The 20,871-nt window shown below is 41.3% G+C and overlaps 2 protein-coding genes across 2 annotated transcripts; one reads left to right on the top strand and one right to left on the bottom strand.

Annotated features, from left to right (window-relative positions):
* The first annotated feature begins 420 nt into the window (after nt 1-420).
* Nucleotides 421-7,588, top strand: ccr6b (chemokine (C-C motif) receptor 6b). Its single transcript, XM_036542803.1, has 2 exons — nt 421-598; nt 6,349-7,588. Exon 2 carries the CDS (start codon nt 6,367-6,369, stop codon nt 7,465-7,467), a length of 1,101 nt encoding a protein of 366 aa, XP_036398696.1. The 5' UTR covers nt 421-598; nt 6,349-6,366; the 3' UTR covers nt 7,468-7,588.
* A 3,900-nt stretch (nt 7,589-11,488) lies between these two features.
* LOC118786708 (ras-related protein Rab-10-like) lies at nt 11,489-18,839 on the bottom strand. Its single transcript, XM_036541984.1, has 6 exons — nt 18,182-18,839; nt 16,329-16,389; nt 15,324-15,462; nt 14,628-14,717; nt 14,037-14,138; nt 11,489-12,630 (listed from the first exon to the last, which is right to left on the bottom strand). Exons 1-6 carry the CDS (start codon nt 18,306-18,308, stop codon nt 12,544-12,546), a joined length of 606 nt encoding a protein of 201 aa, XP_036397877.1. The 5' UTR covers nt 18,309-18,839; the 3' UTR covers nt 11,489-12,543.
* Nucleotides 18,840-20,871: the final 2,032 nt, after the last annotated feature.

Genomic DNA, 20,871 nt, shown 5'->3' with positions numbered 1-20,871 from the left:
ATTATTATAAAATATAATAAACTATAATATCAATATTATACTACATTTTACCAATAATGCAACCCCACGTAACAGCACAAAACTCAAAACCGTAGTGCCTAATCTAACACCATCAAGCCATCAATCAAAACCACATTTCAGTGCTACCCACTGAACTGAGTGTCCTAATTAATGTGTGTTGTTCTTAAGAGAATGGAAAACAGCCTCTTTAAAGCACTGGCAGCGTAACAGCATACTGCCTTCTCTCTTTGAAGCGTGCGGAGAGAGAGAGATGAGAGAGATGAAGAGAGCATCAGATAAGAGCACCAGGTGGGGCTGCCACGGCGCAGAGGGAGGACAGACGAGCGAAGCCTCAAAGCCCGACGCTCCCTTCAAATGCAGAACAGAGACTCAAACAGATCGCAAGAGGATCTGCAACACACACCACAGACTGCTGCTCAGCGCTCAGCAGATCTCAAGATCTCCTGCTCCTAGATCTCGCTGGGACCAGGAGAGCTTTGTCATTGGGACTCTGGACCAAAAGCCTCCGCTTACTGGAGCTCCCGGCAGTGAATTTCCCCGAGACTGTCGCTACCTAACACTTGAGTCCTGAGTACAGGTAAGCGCTGATCTCAAATGAAGATATATCTAAATGGATGTGTTGGCTTGGGCTAAGAGAAACAGCAGAGTAATCAATCAAGCAATCAAAATATGCATGTGCATTTTGACAAAGGTACCGGAGATGGAAATATTTGCTTTTTAATAGTGGCACCTTTATCTTTATTTGTGTTTTTGGATTATTTTAAAAATCCCCATTTCACAGTATTTGTCATAATGCTGTATATGATCTGTGTGAGTGTGTGAAACAGGTTACTTTTCATATATATTTTAAGTTAAGTTGTGTTAGCTTATTTGTTCACAGGAAGAGTACAGCAGCAGGCATGTACTATATGTAAACATAGCAGAATGCTAAAGAGAAGTTAGTGTTTAGTCTGAGCTTTGCCAGGTAGGGTTTCTTTTTAATTCAGATATTCACCTTTGGCTAACCTACACATTGCATGAAATTAAAATCCTTAACTCTAGTTAACAGATGTAAGAAAATTTTACTTTTGTTACGTGCGTGTTACGGGTTTGGAGGCTGAAAACATATATGAATAGTAATAACAACAAAATAACAAAAAAGCAGCACTTGCACAGACCTTTCAGACTGTGTCAATGGCAAACTAGGAAGAGGAAGGACTCAACGGTCTCCTGATCTTGAAAAGTTCTGCAAACACACAGACAGAAATTAAACTGCACCTTGCTGGTGAAAGGTCATGATGAAAACAAAAAGGTTCTATGTGTCTGTCAGCCAAACGAGGTGGAAATTTGATTCCCACTCTAGGAACTCAGAGATAAATAGAAGCATGCAATAACCTATTCCCGGATTTGTAGTGGACCCAGAGACCTCAAGAGTGCTCAAGACCAGCCTTGACATTGCACTCAATACATTTACATTTACATTTATTCATTTAGCAGACGCTTTTTATCCAAAGCGACTTACATAGGTTACAGTTCTTTACAATGTTATCCATTTATACAGCTGGATATTTACTGAGGCAATTGTCGGTTAAGTACCTTGCCCAAGGGTACAAACAGCAGTGTCCCAGCGGGGATCGAACCGGCAACCTTTCGGTTACGAGTCCTGCTCCTTAAGCACTATGCTACACTGCCACCCAATACAATACACTCAATACAATGGAGACCACAGGCAGACTGACCTGTCTAGCTGGGCTGTTCTTATCGTTAAACTTATGCTTACTGCCCAAATAACATTATTCGCAGCCCAACCCTCCAATAACCAAACCACAACTACTACTTGTGGAGAAAGAGAGAGCAGCAATACAGGTCACAGCTGTTAGTAAATGGTTAATTACTGGAACAAGTGAAGCAGAAGCCCTTTTTTAAAATAGGGAATACTTCACCCATGGAGTCATAAGCCTTGACTCAAGACAGGTTGTCTCTTGATTTCTTATCACAACACTGTTGAAACCACACATGTGCCAGTAACAACAGAAAGAGGACTTCCTACTGTTCCCCAATGTGGTATTATTACATTTGCCATCTCCACAATGTGGGTAGTTTCCTTGTGAGATATTGTGAAACCACACAAATGCCCCCGATTTTGCAGAGATGTCTGTACTCGTTAACATTCTTGGTATGATTTTAAACAGATTCACTATTGTGCCCTAAATATGACTGAAGCTTACAGAACCCATTAGATTACCATCGTGAAGCATTCCATGGCAGGTATATTTAGACCTTATCAGATGAAATAGCAAGTAGAGCGGGGAAAAGAAAAGTTGATTCCAGTGAACTTCCTGTCCACATCTTTTCGGTGAAATAATACAAGAAGGAAGGTGTCTTTACAGCCCTTCAGTTATGTTCCAAATGGCTTTGATCAACCCATCCCAGCATGCACGGCGAATGGCATATGACATGGAGATCATGAACGACATATCTCTGCAAAGCCAGCTGAGAATCCTACCAGTACCAAGAGGTAGCCAAAGACACAACTACGTCTCAAATTTTTGGCACTGCCATCCTGAAGTTAATTTGGAAGGTCTTTACCTCATGTTAGGCACTTATTCTGTATGTGATCCTGGACAGGTGAAAAAATGTATCAGTTTTCTAATGTCAACATAGATTGAATTAGATTTCTGGTTAGCAGAAATGTTAGTTGTAATAAAACCAAGTGAATTATCAGTAGGTATTAACAAGATGTCTGATAAAAAGATATAAATAACTCTTAAAAGTATGATTCTCATTGGTGCAGAGCTTTTTTTTTTAACTTTAACAAGGCATGGCTTATTAAAAAATTACAGTAACTATTTATTTACAGTCATGTGTGTGTTAGGTTCAGGTATTTCTGGGAACAACTAGGTTCAGAACAAGGGGCTGAAGGATTACTGGCATTGCTTACTTTGAAAATGCAGAGTAATTATTTCTAATGACCCCCATGCTGCAAACGATTTTAAATCATGGAAGTCCATGGACAGAACCTAAAATCACATCATTGTTCTAACCTGAAGGTGAAAAGAACTGCCTGAATGGTAGTTACTGTGTTCTGGAAAGGACCATGGTGGAGAAGTGAAGAAAGGAAGGAGAACAAAAACTGTTCCAACAATCAGAGACTTATCAAGACCAGCTCTATGATTGTTTTCCCTCATGGCGAGGCTGAGATGACAAGCACTATCGTATAGTTTCCACAGTGCATCATCCTCCATGCAATGCTGTCTTCTGGAAATCTTTCCTGACTTTGTTACTACTCGGGGCTCAATTTGAGCCCCTGATCTATCGAGGTCTCGGGTCACCTGTTGTTTCAAGGGGTCAGTCAGCTGCTGGCTGAAAGGTGCCCCTAACACTCTCAGAACCACTGCCACCCAAGATGAGGAGAAAACAGCCCTGCCCTGCTGGGTTGTGGGAAAGATGAACAGATTATGTGGCAGGGTGTAAACACTAGCAGACAAAGACTTGTGTTCTTGTCTTGCATCCTGTGTCATTGAATGTGAAAGCATTTCTTACAGGAAAAGGATGAGACTAAGTCAGTGTGTTACCCTGTGTCACTCTCTACAGAGTAGAGTCAGTCGGACTGACTTTTGCCTGGGAGTGTCTCTCATCAGGCACCTATTTAATTCATGGGCACACAGAGTTTCAGAGATATATCACAACCATATCCATAAGTCATTTATCATTTGACACCAGTTCACCCTGGAGTAGATTGTTTTGTTCAACACACTTGTTGATCTTTTTTCTTTCAAGCCCCCTACCCTGGTTACAACCTCATTTGGATCATTTTTAACAGACATAGAGAAAAATTTCTGTGAAGAGCGATCCCCAAAATAACCACCGCCATCATTCTAGGTGGTTCTTGTAGTTGATTTTGCAGTGTGACCATTTCAATTTGCCATTTAGGCGTTTTTGGCTGCTGTTGGTTTTGGTGCCGTTTTGTGTGTCATTCTCTGTATGATTGGGCGTCAATTAGAACAAGATAAGATGTTCTCAAGAACCGCTCTTTCATAAGCAAGCTATCTCTTGGCCGCCTCGCTGGCCTTGATCTTCGACTGAGGAACAGTCAGACGCTTACGCTAACATCCTGCCCTGTTCTCTGAGCTGGTCGGACCGCGTTTTCCGTGTGCATCTCTGCACGGCGTGTCCCTGCAGCTACGCAGCTTTCTATTAATGCGGTGGACTGACACAGCGCACGGACACAAGTGCGCTGACACGTCACGCCATCAGATAGCGCAGAATACAGCCGGTATCGGAGTGCCACTACGCGGTCGCACTATGTTTGCTTGGCAGGGATCGTCGTCCAGCATTTCAGTCATCTGTTGATTTTTTACGGCTGGATGCTCACCAATATCATTCTGGTCACGCGTTGCATTCAAGCATGCGACAGCAGCGCCCTAACCTCGAAATCGAAACCCTCGGGTTACAAAGCCACACGGGCGCCTGTTACTCCGCTGCTGACAGAAGGCTGAATGGTGTCAGGGAACCTGTGTGAAGTGAAGGCTCATTTCAAGCATTCCGGCTCTGTAGCAAGGAAAGAAACTGGACTTCTATCCATATGCAGAAATCATATAAATAGCAGACTACAGTGGCCTTTGTATTTACTTATGCCCTGATAAAACTGGAACAAACCACAATGTAATGGGGAAAAGTACTTATTGCATAATTTATATTAAGTCCATAGCATGGTTCAGCATAGCAGGGTTTCATATCATAATTTAGACGCAGGAAATGCTGATTAGTATCAGATACACTCAAACAGTTTACGCAATCAGAGCAGAGTAAATAGTATCAAAGAATATGCAAGTATGGTGGAAAATTTATGCAAGTATGGTGGAAAATTTATTAAAAAATATAAAATTGTAAAATGTAGATGCAGACGGAAAATGAGTGAAACGGAAATATGCACTTTTATCTGCACGATAAGCAAAGAATGTCAAAAATCAGATTTCAGAATCATAATGTCAATAACATCAATAATCAGATTTCCTTGGACATAAACAGATGCAGTGAGGTGAGCTCATATTTGTTTTGTCTGATTCAACCCCAAGTGACTCATTTTGGGAATCTGACCTTTGCATGCCAAGTTTCATCTGAACAGAGCCTATGCTCAAAACAAAAGGACATGAAAGATATTAAACTGTCCCCAGCAGTGTCTCTGTTTGAGATGAGACATCTCAGAAACCCATCTTTTCCCTACTGTATCAAATGGAAACTTATATACCGATACAATTAATTAAATTTTTTTTTTGCTATGCAGGACACTCAATGTGCACAAATGCTATTGCTATCGCAGAGGCTTCTGGGTGCGTTTTTTTGACATGGTCTTGGACCTGTTACTACATAGGTATTCCATAAGCATCTAAAGTAAAAAATGTAACACAGAGCAATGAGATAACATTGAAAACCTTGATGGTATTTATATCATTCATTATTGTGGAAGTATTATTCTAGTGTTATTGTTAATATTTTTTTTCTCTTATGGATATTATGAAATTCCTTTACTCAAGTTTTAATCAGGGCTAATATAAAATCTTTTGACAATAACACGTCCTGCCTAGCAGCTGAAGAGCAACATGCACACACATGGTCAAAGGCAATGTGTAAAACATATTTAAATCAAACTGAGAGTCAGAAGATCACGTTAATAGCCAGTCCTGTGAGGTTGAGTTTTGTGTGTGTGTCTCCCCCTCCCTTCTCCCCTAAGTTTAAGTTAATCACAGCCTGTCTGTTTCTCAGCACAGAAACTTCAGACATCAGTGTTTAGGTCAGACAAATCCACTATAGACCCCGCGCACGCGCATGCACACACACACAAAAACACATGCACGCACGCACACACAATCATGCTTAGGTCTGACACCACAATCCGTATTCTCATATTTAGCACACCACTCTCTGCCCATGTAATATCTGGCATTTTATGATGGCATGCAGTATATTTAATATTAGCTGTGATGTGACACAATAACTTGAGCTGACCTACTTGGAGGAAAAGTACCTTTAAGAAGTGCAATTTTCAGCAATTCTCAGCAAGCCCCGATGCCCACGCAGACTGTCTTATTGTGTGAGCTACTGCTGTTTTAGTCAGAGGTGGTGTGGATATAATAGGAGGGCCGTACTAAACAATTTTATACAGTAGCTGTCACTACATACATGAAAGTATGCCCAAGATAATGACTGAGCAGTTGAACTACAATATACCAAGACAGTCAGCACAAAGTTTATGTAAACTTTTACAAGGGCACACATATTTATTAAAATTACAGGTTTAGTAATAAAACAAAAATACTAAGTGTGTTCATTTTCATTCTTCCACAGAACCTCCGCACTGGCAGAATGGAAAACAGCTCTGAGTATGTGTACGACTACGACAACGAAACAGATCCCGAACAGACAGGATTCTGTATCCTGAGCGAAAATCGCGACAAGGAGCTGAGGGTGCAGGCCTACGTGCATTCCGCCATCTGCGCCGTCGGCCTGCTAGGAAACATCCTGGTGATCATCACCTACGCCTTCTACAAGAAGACCAAGTCCATGACTGACGTGTACCTGCTGAACGTGGCCCTGGCCGACCTGCTGTTCGTCATCGCCCTCCCGCTCATCATATACAACGAGCAGTACGACTGGATCATGGGGTCGTGGGCCTGCAAGTTCCTTCGGGGCATGTACAGCATCAACCTGTACAGCGGCATGCTGCTGCTGGCCTGCATCAGCAGCGACCGCTACATCGCCATCGTCCAGGCCCGCAGGTCCTTCCGCATCCGCTCGCGGACGCTGGTGTACAGCCGGCTCATCTGCTCAGGGGTGTGGGCGCTGGCGGTCGCCCTGTCCGTGCCCACGTTCATGTACAACGACAGGTACGAGGATGGCGGCGTGGCGGAGGAGCCTGTGGCGGTGTGCTACTTCCGCTTCGACCGCAACGAGAACGCGCGGCTGATGAAGGTGCTGGTGCCCAGCATGCAGGTGGCGGTCGGCTTCTTCCTGCCGCTGCTGGTCATGGGCTTCTGCTACTCCAGCATCATGGTCACGCTCCTCCGCGCCAAGAGCTTCCAGCGGCACAAGGCCGTGCGCGTGGTCATCGCCGTGGTGCTGGTCTTCGTGGCCTGCAACCTGCCCTACAACATGGCGCTGCTGTACCAGACGGCGGCGCTGTTTAAGGAGAGGGAGTGCGAGGCGGAGAAGGCCACCGCGCTGGCGCTGAAGGTGACCGAGAGCCTGGCCTACCTGCACTGCTGCCTCAACCCCGTGCTGTACGCCTTCATCGGGGTCAACTTCCGCAGCCACTTCTGCAAGATCATGGTGGACCTGTGGTGCCTGGGCAAGAAGTACATCTACGGCAGGCGGCGGTCCTCGCCATTCACCTCCGACGTCTACATCTCTGCCCGCAAGTCCAACGAGGGCTCCAACAACGAAAACGGCTCCTCTTTTACAATATGACCACCAAAGTTGGTCTGATTTTTACTTTGTTTTTGTTTTTTGTTTTTTTTTCCCCCCAATCTTTGAGGCAAACTGATGAAAACTGGTGAAAATGTTCTTTCATGATCTTCCACTACTTGAAATTGTGTATTGATTGCTTATAATATTTTTTCTCAAGTGTAAGGAAAAATGCATTGTGGTTGGACAGAATCTGTTGCTTCAGAAGGTTTGAATTTCGTTGATGTGTCTGTTTTAGTGAAGGTTACATCAATCAGCACATTACCGAATCTGTTAGTGTGATCACCAGAAAATATGCTTACTTGTATATAAATGTAAATATTGAATTCCTCATTTCAAAAACTGCCGTTTTATCCTGTACATTACTGATGACAAACCATAATCATAACATAAATAAGTGTATTTACAATCTTTTATGCATTTGAGATTACATAACCCACAGTGTAGAAATAAAAAATTCCATTCTTTTTGTTAACATTTGGTAAGGTGGGTGTTTGTTCACCATGTCAGGAATCTAAATCATTGGGACAGCCTAAAATGAGTAACACAGAAAAACCCACTGTTCTTTCAACCACTTAACCCATAGTTACTGCAAAATGAATCTGTTCTCAGCAATGTTGAAAGTACAGGGAGGCTGTAGTGTTCCTCTGATGATACGAGCACGATGACAAAGTTTACAGTTTTTCCATGACCATTCCAGGACATGTTTGGTGAACACTTGTCATTGCTTGAACTAATTTTCTCTGAAATTATTCTGTAAATATATACATTTTCCAGAGCACTTCATTTCAATGTACATTGTTTGTTGAAGAGCTGTTTGTTGTTTTTTAGTGTGTAATATGTTCATTTGTTTACAAGTACCTGATAAAAAGTTATTGTACATCTTTTTCTTTGTATCATTGAAAGGAATTTTTTTGTCATTAAACATTTTATTTTTAAATATATATGGCTATGATATTGTCTCTAAAGAGCTTCCATCGATGAATACTAGAGTACAATTGAGGCCGTTGACACAGAAATGGTTGGCTTGTAGAAATGCACAGACACGAACAGAAGATATGAAGAAGATACGCATGATCACTGCAGGCCATCCTACTGTGCTAAATCTGACCATCTCCCTTACCACAAGCGAGACACTGCGCCTATTTACACACCGCTTCACATGCATCAAGACTGAAGAGCGCTTATCTTGCAGGAACGGAACGCCTGTCAACACTGACACCCCACAATGACAAAGTGGTTGTACAGTCTTCCACTTTTTGCCCACTGGCACAACATTGTCCATTCGAATGGTCAGCAGACCCCTTTGTAGGATTTTGATACTCTTGGCGATGTAGAGGGCATTTCTAAGTCTTTCTCAGTCCTGCACCTACCCGTATATGCTAAAAAAGCAGAATGCAGACAAATATTGGGACCAGAATGCCTCTGTGTGTTTAGATCGTGCAATACATGACAGCTGACAATTTTGATAATTTGGAAAAAAGTCAGAACTTTCCAGTATCAGAGCTCATAGACAAAGCATTTGTTGGACACATTTTTATTATATGATGTGAAAAGCTGGTAAAATGAGAACACTTTGGCTTCCAGCTGAGAGTGTCGGACTCTTATCACTGTGCTCACTATTCTCTTTTACTGCCATGTGATTACGCTGCAGTAACATGCAGGTGCAGGATAATGTAGACAAAGTGTGTAGTGCCTGCTAAAATTACACACCCAGCTATGCATGTGTGAAAAGCCATGTGAACATGACCTGCATGCAGCCATGGGCCTGGCTCTTCAGCTGTATCTTTTCATGCCTCACTGAAGGTTGTCCCACCTCCCTACCTACGAACAGGTACGGTACCACACTTTGCAACAGCATTCTTCACTTCCTACTGATCTTGGCCTCAGCTTTGAAGACACAAACTAAGTTGTGTGAAATGGAAAGCGTATCGCTGTTGTGATGAATTCTGATGGGATTGTCCAAGTCTGTACTTATTTTTAAACATAAATTACAGATGAAATACTTTCACATGGAAATCAAATATATACTGAAAATCAGTTTTGTATTAGATCAACTGTATCAATTCAAATGAATTGCTACATTTGCAAATATACACAAGAAAATTATGATTTGTGACTTTGGCATTAAAGTCCATCAGAATTTAAAAAACACACACACTGAGTATGGCTATGCAGATACTAAAAAGCATCATTGTTAACAATAAATACAGTGTAAAAAAGGGGTCTTTGATGAAATGTAAGTAGAGAGAAAACGTTTGTGAAATCCTGATCTTCACAGGAACCTTCTCTGTCAGCCCAAAGGGACCCATAAGTAAGGGCTGTTGTACTGCTGCACATTTGATACAACTCTTGCCTTTGATGTGGTCTGTACGCTTACAGACCATAAGTTCACCAGCAGGTAAAATACTTTCCAGAAGCAGTGTCAGGTTTCACCATGTTGCAGAGAGAGTGGCCTTTCAGTAAGGGGAGAGCACTTTCTTTTAGGACTACAATTGCACGGCATGTTCCCACACACAGTGAATTCAACTGCAACATGCGCTGTCTCAAACCGCTGCCTCTGGTTTCTGGGTAAACTACTCTTCTACTCTTCAGCTGATACATTTGATGCCGGGTATTTATTGTCACACATCCCTAAATTACCAAGTTTGCTGGTTCTGTTGTACAGATACTCCAAAACAAGTTTTAATCTGAATGTGCGAAACTGTCCATACAGCTCTGGCTAAACTAACTCTCAATGCAAATACGATGGAGGAACTCACTATCATAAACACTCACTACCATAAACCTCCTAAGATGAGCTTGTTCATGCAGCATATTTCAATTGAATTGTGGATGAATAAAAACCCTTAGCACAGGATTACAGCAGACACTCAAGACCATCTATTTATCTTATGCCTTTAAGATCCCTGATTAAAAAAACCAAAACTTTTACTGTTTTTAATACCGCCTGACTAAATTACTGATTTAGAATGGACAGACTTGGATTTATGCCACCACCTCCAAACTTTCTGTAAGGAGCAGAGTACTGGCGCCACCTTCTGGACACCGCTGAAACTACAGAAATTCAGGGTCATTGTTTTCCTCCTGGCAATAAGCTAAGTATGGATGTGTACTGACGTCAAATTGCGCCATCTAGTGTTGACAGGACAATAATATGGTATCATTTTTGGCCTGGCCTGGCTATTATTGGCCTGGAATTCTATTCCTATCTATGAACAAATTTCTGTCGAAAAAAATTTTTGTATTTGTGAGGTTAAAAAACACATACCAACAACCACTAAACCCCAACACTTTCAATTTTGGTGTGAAATTTCTGTAGGAAAGTTGGAAAAGCACAGACAGCACCAGCAGCGTTGAGATATGCCACATTGTGGTGGAATTTCCTTTCAATGTGGGCTGCCATAAAAAGGTTAAGAGAGATTTCCAAACCACTGCTGACACTTTCCTACATCTTAAATGATCTACTAAAACTGAAAGCTTTGGGTACAAGGGTTATTTCCTCATCAAAACACTAAAGAGAGAGCAACTCAGGCTTATCTTCAAACTTCAAATACCAGTGCCTTATTTCCGGTTGATGGATGGATAACCTTTAGACAAGCCGAGTACTCATAGCTACCCAGCTTTAGTTAGAGGAGAAAGCCGGTGGAAGATTAAAAAAAAAAGTTTTCTACATCTAACCTCCTGGAAGGAAAAACTAAAACCTTGAAAATACCAGATATTGGAACATCTCCCACTGACTGCACAGTTTTCAGCGATGTCTGTATTTGTGGTCCATTGCTTGAACAATTCTAACCAGGAATGGCCAGTGAAAGCCTCCACAGATCATGTAGGGAGAGCCGATTTTGTTCAAATGCCAAGAGAAAGTAAGTGACATTAACTCAAAAACAGCATGGCCGCATGCAAAAGAAAACACCCCACATCCATTTTACAAGGACCATTAAACAAACACGCACACACACAGACACAAAACCAAAATAAAGGGAGTAACATCAAATATTAAACAAGCTTATTTTAATGGATCTGCAAATTGTTTCACTTTCCAAAGAGTTATTCCTCTATCCCCCCGAAACTGTGCAAGTTCAGTGCCATTTCTTTTAAGGACCAACTCGGCAAAATGAAGTTTCTCCAACCCAAAAGAAATCAGCATGCAGGAAAAAAAAAGACTAAAGAAAAAAATCATAACTGTAAAATAAAACACTGTGGAAAAAAAAAAAAAAAACAAACATTCTCCTTTGTCTATTACAAGAAATTAAAAATGTCTGCGCTTCCTTTTTAGTTCAATTCAAACATTTTCAAGTGTGTAAGAACTTTATATTAATATTATCTGTCAAGTTAATAGCAGTCAATGCACCTGCTAAGTGGGAACCCTGCCCAAGGTTATGTTCCTCCTACTCCACATAAGGCACCGAAAAAAATGAAACCCCACCATGAAAAATGAAAGCTAAATCTACAACGTTCGTCTCCTATCTTATGTACACAAACTACAATGACAATGTTGTACAGACCATACACTTGACTACTGCGCTGTACAAAATAGCTATTTCTAAGTTTGCATGATTTTTATTCCCGCAATTTTTTTCACAAAATAAGTCTTGAGGTTGATCTGGGACAAGCGGAGCATGCAAACCATTGCCATGTGTTCTGCTGATGTGCTGATGGGAAATGTAGTCCAGAGCTGGCTGAAATGCACTGTCACGATTCCCACCCCGGACCTCATCACCCATCAGCCCTACTGCAAAATGTGAGACGATGCTTTGCTCGCTGAACTTGCCCCTGGCATTGGAAAACATTACAAATGTTGTGGTGTGCTCAAGCCTGTGTCGCCATGTTTTTTTTTTTTTCGTTTTGGAAGTAAAATAAATGACAAAAGAAATATAACATGATTTATTGACATCTACAGGCCCTAAATGTTTTAAATAAAAACGGTTTCATCTAGCGGTCGTGAGTAGAAGAATACAGGGGGAGGTTAGAGGACAGAGAGATGGTGGAAAGGACAAGGAGTTAAAACTGAAACAGGTGACAAGGTTTATTTCCAGAAATAGATGGGGGGGAGAGCGGTGGCGAGGGACAAGCCGTTCAGCTGCAGCACTTGCTCTTCCACCCGGTGATGCCACTCCCACTGCTAATATCTACATTTTCACTGTTCGGCTCTTTCACCGGCGTCTGCAACCAATCAGAGCGGAGGAGGGACAGAGTGAGAGTGAGAAAGTGACCCAGAAAACCACCACCCAAACGCAGAAACTACGCTTAAAGACAGAAGACATGAACTACATTTTTACAAACCTTAGTGCTTCACCACCCACAGCTGCTGCAGCTTTGGCTTTGGAACACACCAGCATTGCCCAATGTGATAAATTTCATTAACAGTGCTCTCTCTTCTTTTAAGATGCTTAATCTTCCTTCTCTTAAACGCATACCATTTAAGGTTGATACACTTTATTTCTGCGCATTCAAAAACACCTTTTATATATATCCCTCTGCAAGACGAAATGTTGCCTCCAACTTGGACAAAAAAAAAACAAAAAAAAAAAAAAAAAAAAAAAAAAAAAAAAAAAAACCACACACACACACACAAAAAGACATCCTTCCAGAGGACAATTCGTCCCAAAAACACAGAAGAAAATTACCGGATAGGCCTTGAAATCAGCTGTTACACTGTTAATGAAGAGCAGCGCGAGATTAGCCGGCCGTGCTCTCCTGTTGTGTGTGCAGACAGCATGGCGGAACGCCAGGTGATATCCTAATTTAGCCCCATTACCTTATCAACTGAGTGGAGTGGGTGCACAGGGATCTTACATAATGAATGGGCTGAATACATACACCCATACAACATCACTGCGCCAGTGATAATATGTCTACAAGGAATTATACAATCTGCTAGAGAGAGGCAATGTGGGGAGAAGGAAACATTAAAACAGGCTGCTTTGTTTCTATTTAAACTGACATTTGTCTGGAAATGTTCCTAGAAAAAAATCTTTTAAGATGCTTCATCAATGTTTTTTTATATTGATTAACAATGAGTTTATAAAATTTTTTTGATAAAATTAAATTAATGTTTCAATCAGTATACACGTATTTACTCTGCTAATGCATAATGCCAGCTTCTGGAATAACGGCAGCACACTGAACTGTGGAAGGCTTTGCTTTTCTTCCTCCTCTGTCCAAAGCACCATGATAGATGAGAGTGAAAGTGAAGACAAAGGAAGACCCTGGCAAATATGATTAGGTTTGGCTGCCCTACTGACTGAGTTTATTTCAGAGTGCTCAGAACGTCATACAGCCAAAATAAAATGCTGGCTCTTCCTACTAGATCAATGCTTTGGGCACTCCATCCCAGCAGATAGTTCTTTCAACGCATTAAAAACAACACCGAGGCTAATGAGTGCCTGAAAAGTGAATGATGTGTTTACGAAAATATATTACGGGACATTTCTTTCTTAAGATCAATTTTCATCTTTCACTGAAAATGGTCATTTAGACAAATCGGGTTACAGATGCAAAGGACGCTTAACTGTAGCCTGGAGGCCTTACTGAGGTCTAACACAGTCTGCAGCATCCAAAACACCCACCTTTCGAAGTATGTCTTCTGCTAACGTCAGGAAGGCCTTCTCGATGTTGATATTTGCTTTCGCGCTCGTCTCAAAAAACCTGATGCCGTGCTCCTTCGCAATCTGGAAGAGAAGGGATCACGATAATGTTCCTCCAAACAGGCACCGTCAATGGCAGACAGATAGATTCCCCAAGCTTAATGGTGCTGCTTACTGTCTGTAGATTTTATTTTGTGGCTGCGGTGCCACTGCCCCCTTGTGGACAAACAACATTCACAGCTGCAACTTTATGGAAAATGTGTGTCTGCCAGGAAATGTTTTCACATGCCGGTGTCTTATATTTCAGTTGGAGATTTCAGAAAAGTGTAGGGACATTTTCCAAATGATTCACTATCAACACAGGCGTTTTGGGTTGGTATAGAAGTGCTTGTGATGTGGAAACGCTTGTTAAAATAAAGAAGCCAAGACCAACGAGGATCAAAGAAAGTAAAAAGTAAAAAAGCTAAACAGTATTTTGCAAAGCCAACTTGCAGAGGCGACTTTCTAAGAGATCAACCCTTGTGCTTGACTAAGACGCTGCCAGGCTAATGAGGGGTACCCAGATGACCTCACCTGTTCTCCCTTTGCCTTCGGCACGACCCGCTTGTCTTCTATGTCACACTTGTTGCCTAGCAGCATTCTCTCCACGTCCTCATTTGCATGCTTAAAGAGATACAGCACATCAGATCCTGGAGATACGTCCCATAGGTTGCCAAAGCTAAAATGACTTCATCCAAAAGAGAACACCGTTCAGATCAGATCCCACCACTAATCATGAGCAGTTTGCCAGAGAAGGACCGATGCACAGGTGACTTCAGTTATCGAACTAAAAATACCTGTAGTATTGTTCAACAATGAAATCAAGGCGCAGATCTGCCATTTCACTTCATTGTGGAAAAAAAAACCCCTGAATGTTGCTTACTGCTGAACTTAAACATGACACTTCCAGCTGCAAAGTAAAAACATTATATTCCACAACAAAATGTGCAATTTAATTTGCATAGAGGAACAGTGCATTTTCAAAGCCACTATTAATACTTAAATGCAGAGTTCTGACTCATGACACCATTTTAACTTTTTTTGGCCCATGTCATCAGGTGTGTATTATTTTGCTCAGATGCCTGTATCCATGGCAAACTTAAAATGTAAAGGGAGGGAATTAATAGGGAATTGCACATCTGGGTGGCATGGATGGCAGTGCAGAAAGGAGGGACAGCCCGTTGCAGCGCAGCGACACAGTGCTGTCAGACCTCCGCGCTGGGCGCTCACCTCATCTATGTTCCGCAGCCACTTGCTGATGTTCTCGAAGCTCTTGGCGTTTGTGATGTCATAAACCAGCATGATTCCCATGGCGCCTCTGTAGTAGGAGGTGGTGATGGTGTGAAAGCGCTCCTGCCCGGCCGTATCCCTGCATGCACAGCAACAGATTAAAAAAAAAAAAAAGCTTTATTGTCCATTAAACAGTAGATTAAAATGACTTTTTGTAATCTGTGCAATCATCTCATTGCGGTTTAGCATGAAAACACATGACATCATACCTACATTAATAAAGCAATTACAACAATTCATTACAGAACAACAGTAACTGGATCCACATTTTGTCCTGTTAAACACTGTATATGTTAAGAAACAACTGCTTAACAGAGATCACACACTACAGGCTGAAACATGATTACTGGGTCAATAATGATTATTGGCCATATGTAGCAAATATCCTCATCCAATTTCCCCCCAGGAGTGCGTTTTACATGAAAACGACTCATGTACTGGACACTTTAACCAGCATAATGGTAACAATGCAAATACCTTGTCATTGTTGCAAAATATATCATTTTCACATTTTGCATGGGACATGTCCCATTCGTTAATCTATGATAGAAGGGAGCAGATAACATTAAGCTCATTACACTTTTATAACAGATACAACCCATGTCACACGATGCATAGAGTCTTTATAAGGTTTAAAAACAAGTAAAATGTTCATTTACACTGTTGACATCCAGTAGAGACTCTTATCCGGCACAATGTACAAGACGAGAACATATAACATTGCACCTGAGAAAAATGACATGTTTCTCCTTTTAAGTGCCATGGCATGTCGTAAACCATGCAAATTTTACATATAGTTTTCCGTTATTCAAGACCGTGTTATTAATGTAAAAAAACCTGTACATTCAGTCCTTAACGATTACCAGCCACACCACTTCATTTGCTCCAAACAGCTTAATGTATTAGTGCTTTTAGTGGCTGTGTTAGTAAATGACATTTACTCACCATATTTGTAATTTTATCTTCTTTCCTTGTAGTTCAACGGTTTTGATCTTGAAATCAATTCCTAAGAAAGAAATATGCAAACAAATTAACTTTGTGCCATCTCATCTACAAAATTCAAAGAAACCTGCAAGTGGACATTGCTGTAACACATTGCTGTTAAATTTTTGTATTTTTTTCTTTTGTGCTGCAAATCTATCCCAGCACCTCCACACTGAAAAAAGCCATGAACATGCCCAGCACTTACAATGCTACTGTGTTCACTAAAGATGACACTCCCAGAGACATTACTGACAGCACTGCATCTCTTGAAGTATCTCCCTTTATTTCTTGACTAATAATCAATATTAATGGAAAACCACTTCTCTTCTCTTTCCATTAAAATCCTCTTAATTCCTTTGTACCCATAAGAACAGGCAATTGTCCCCGTATACACATGTGTTCATGACATGGATTTCCACAGACAATCTTGTTGAATGACTCACACTCTAGATTAAGACAGAAAAGTTACCAGAAAATTATTATGTTTACGACATGGTAGTGGGCAAAAGGTGTGGTGCAAGCATTTCAACCTAACCAACATCATCCCTACATGAGTGATATTTACATACTTCTTCTCAACCTACAAGTGCCCCCCTCCATTAGAAGGAGAGACAAAAGGAACACTTCCACTGCTCATACTTAAAGGGACTACCAAATTGTTATCCACCAGTCGGAGACCAAACATCCTCAGAACGGAGCCAATTCCTTTCATTATAAGAACGCAACTGCAGAGTCTTAAGGGTTTACTATCACTGGGATGATACCTTTGGTTAAACAACAAAATAAATCCACATCCCTAATTAGGATGCGGATATGACGTCATGACCACACACACACACACACACACACACACACACACACACACACACACACACCACAAGTAAAAGTTAAGGCATGCATGTGGTACTGAAAAGAAGCTTACTAGGATATTAAGGTTAGAATCACATCCTAATATTGAACGTTTGGTCTCATGTTACCCCACAATTCTGGCTGAACATGTTTGGGCCACAAAAGAATTACCCAGCGTGACTCTTCTCTAGTCTGTCGCTCAAACTCAGCGACATTCTGCTGGTAACCTTACTACATGGTCAGCATGCTCTGTGGATTGTACAAATCACTGAGGTGTAGCTGTTTAGCTACCATCTACTGAAATAAGTCTGGTTTAAACGGCATTTAACATTACCAAACCGTGGCTTGAAGCTGTTGTGTGGGCATGCACACCATGTCTGGTAACGATTTGCAGAAAACGGCAGGACTCAGCGTTTAAATTTGTCTAAAACCAGATGCGTCTCTTAATTTCTACAACGTAATCCATATCGGTGTTCCCATTACTAATTTATGTTAAAACACCCAACCTGGCTACACCCGATTTCCACGAATCACTAACCCGCAAGTACACAGGCGTGTAACTTCGGATGAGCAGCTGATTTCGTGTTAGCGAAATGGCCAAATTAGCTAATTGATGTCAGATATGTAACGTTATGCAGCCAACATTAGCCCACTGAATGGAGCGGGCTATTAGCCATCTGCCTGTGTGACCACACATGTGGCTGACGTTGTCTCACTTGATACAAATATGACACAAATTAAAAAGTTACCTTAGGTAGTTTGATCCCATAACAGATATCTGCCTATCGTTCGTATAAATTGGGTAGCCAGGATACCTTTCTGGATTCAGACTCTCCCAACGTTTAGCTAGCTAACAAAACACACCGCAGATCAAAATTGAAACGAGCACATGTACAATGTAGCTAAGCTAGCCAATATTAGCTTAGCGACCTCAGCTAAAAACAAAACCCACGAGTGCCTCTTACCTATGGTGGAGATGAAGGTGGTGTTAAACGCGTCGTCGGAAAAGCGAAACAGCACGCAGGTCTTTCCCACGCCTGAATCCCCGATCAGGAGCAGTTTGAAAAGCAGATCGTAGGTCTTCTTCGCCATTTGGCATTTAAGCAAATTAGCAAATTACTGTACTGTTCAAAAACAATGGCAAAGCCGATCACCCCAGATATACCCCCAAGAGTACCAATCCAGCTATCCAATGTAGCCAATGTTAACTAGATAGCTGCAGTAGTTTATTTAAAATGACTACCTAATATGCTGGTTCTTGCTTGCTACCTAGACGAATCAGAAACGTCGTTTTCCAAAGTTTTCCTCGTTCTCCCTGCTTACTTAACAGCTCAGCTCTTTCAAAATGTTTCTCTAAAATTTATTTCCTACTCCTCTCTGCCAGACAGGACAAAATGGCTCCCAGTCTTTCAAGCCGGTACTCTGTCCAAACTAGCTAGCTAGCAAGGCTGCTAGCTAGCTAATTCAAATGATCGGCATCCCTCTCTTCACGCCCTGACGTTTAAGGGGTTAAGATTTTGAAAGGCTCATGTATTTTCAAAATCTTAAAGTTTATTTATTTACAACTACGATTCTATGACGATTCTTTTAAGACACAAGCCGTCTTCAATAGAGTAGGCCATAGACGACACCCTATTTTAGCGTCACGACCTGTCTCCGCCCCTACTTCTTCTTTTGGATTTTCATTGGTTGCTTTTTATGCTCTTCAAATAAAGATCTGATTGTGATTGGAAGAATGAAAGGCCGGTAAAGGGAGGGTCATACAATCACGCCAATATTGTATATAGTTTTCTCCATTATGTTTGGTCACAAAAAGCCCTCATACACTGCTATCCAGCCCACACCTGCTCTGATTTACTGCTGTAAATTATTCTGCTCTTGATTGTTGGTGTTGATTTTGTGATGGTTTTGTCTTTTCAGGTACAAGGACTGTTGGGGCAGGGCCACGTAGAATGTTCTGTGAACATGTGATATTGCCTGGCACCCAGGCCTGTAAAAAGATTATGCCCTGCACCATATGTACAGTGTATAAACTGTTTGCATGCTTTGTATAGAATCTGTGTGTTTGGGGGTGGGCTGGGGGCGTTATCCTGAACATAATCTACATTGTGACGCTTGTAATTTTTGTGTTGGTTTTTCTATTAAAAAAAAAAAACGTTGGCCACGTTGTATACGCGCCAAGTAATACAGCATGTTGACTGGAATTAGGTTCGGCCAGACGATGCGTGGACTGACTGATCTTTATAAGGTACCCACCACACAAATGCATTAACCATCGGTGTCCAGCATTATTAACATAGAGATCTGTGCGCCTGCGCAGGACCTGCTTCAAACTGATGTCCGTGACTAAGCAGCGCCACCCACTGGATGAAAATAACTACATTTGGGGATGAGCGTTCAACGGCTGCAGGAGAGAGCTGTAGACATGGAGCGACTGTGGGTCTTGTCATGCTTAACTGTAAAAATTGTTATCGGCGTGCATCAACTGGAAATTCTGTAATGAAGGAATATTAGCTGGCGAGATAGGTACATTATGATGGTGAATTCACTACGAATATGCTAACTAGTTCTATGTTCACTATATTCACTAGTGCCCCGTGTTGCTATGAGTCCATTAGAGGAAGCTAGCCAGTATATCGACTGTATTGAGGTGAAGCTGAAAAAACCTCACAAGCTCAGTGGGAACGGGCGTTGTTCGATTTGAAAATCTTGAAGTCCGTAAATTGGCAAAATTCTAGTGGCCCGGACATGCTATAGAGAACGTGTTGGATGTGCATTTACGTACCTCCACGTACAGGTTATGGAAGTACAGCATATCCAGTTTAATTTTGGGTACTCAATTGCTTTCATTTTAGCGAATTTTGATAGCAATTACCAGTGAGTTAAATAAACTGTTGAGCTGCTATGAACCACTGAATCAGAGGAGCTTTCTCTGTTGTCAGTCAGCACTTCAGTGATTTGACGGAATTATTGTGCTTGTCTGTAGTGGTTTATGAGCCAGTAATCGACAGCAGATGGCAGTCCTGCCCATTACAGTGTCAATTCTAAATAAGAGTTCAGAGTAACTGATCTAAATAAGCTAAAGCCCATTCATTTTCACAAAGCAACAGCTCTGAACAGACCATATCCATCTACAGTCCAGTCCATTGCACTGCTCAGATAAAAAGAATATCCCAAATAACCACTATGCAGCCCTTCCTCCTGTCTTGAAAACATGACTGTGTCATCATCAAAGAGCACCATCATTCATATATTGGAATGCACTCAAAGGCACTCATACTATCTGCATCTTTTATAGCCTAAGTTAAAGGTTGTTTTATCTGTGTTGTATTTAAGAATGCTTCACAGTGTTAACAGAAACATGAAAAAAAAAAATATATATATATATATATCATAAATAAAATAATAATTTAGACTAAAAAAATTCTAAAATGATGAATGATTATGTTGTCAAATACCCTTAAATTGGAACAATAAATGCACAAAAATAACACCACAGATCAAAATCATATAATACATATAGTTAACTTGTAGGTCTATACAGTATTACAAGGCTGGACTATCTGTTATAAGGAAGTTGAGTCTTGCTTAAATCTGAAGGATGTCAAAGCTGAATTGTTAATAGTCAGGGACTTGGATGTTAAGTTGCATTAAG

The sequence above is a fragment of the Megalops cyprinoides genome, chromosome 12 (genome assembly GCF_013368585.1).
Source record: "Megalops cyprinoides isolate fMegCyp1 chromosome 12, fMegCyp1.pri, whole genome shotgun sequence".
In the NCBI taxonomy this organism is placed as follows: Eukaryota; Metazoa; Chordata; class Actinopteri; order Elopiformes; family Megalopidae; genus Megalops; species Megalops cyprinoides.
This window is presented reverse-complemented; position numbering and strand designations above follow the sequence as displayed.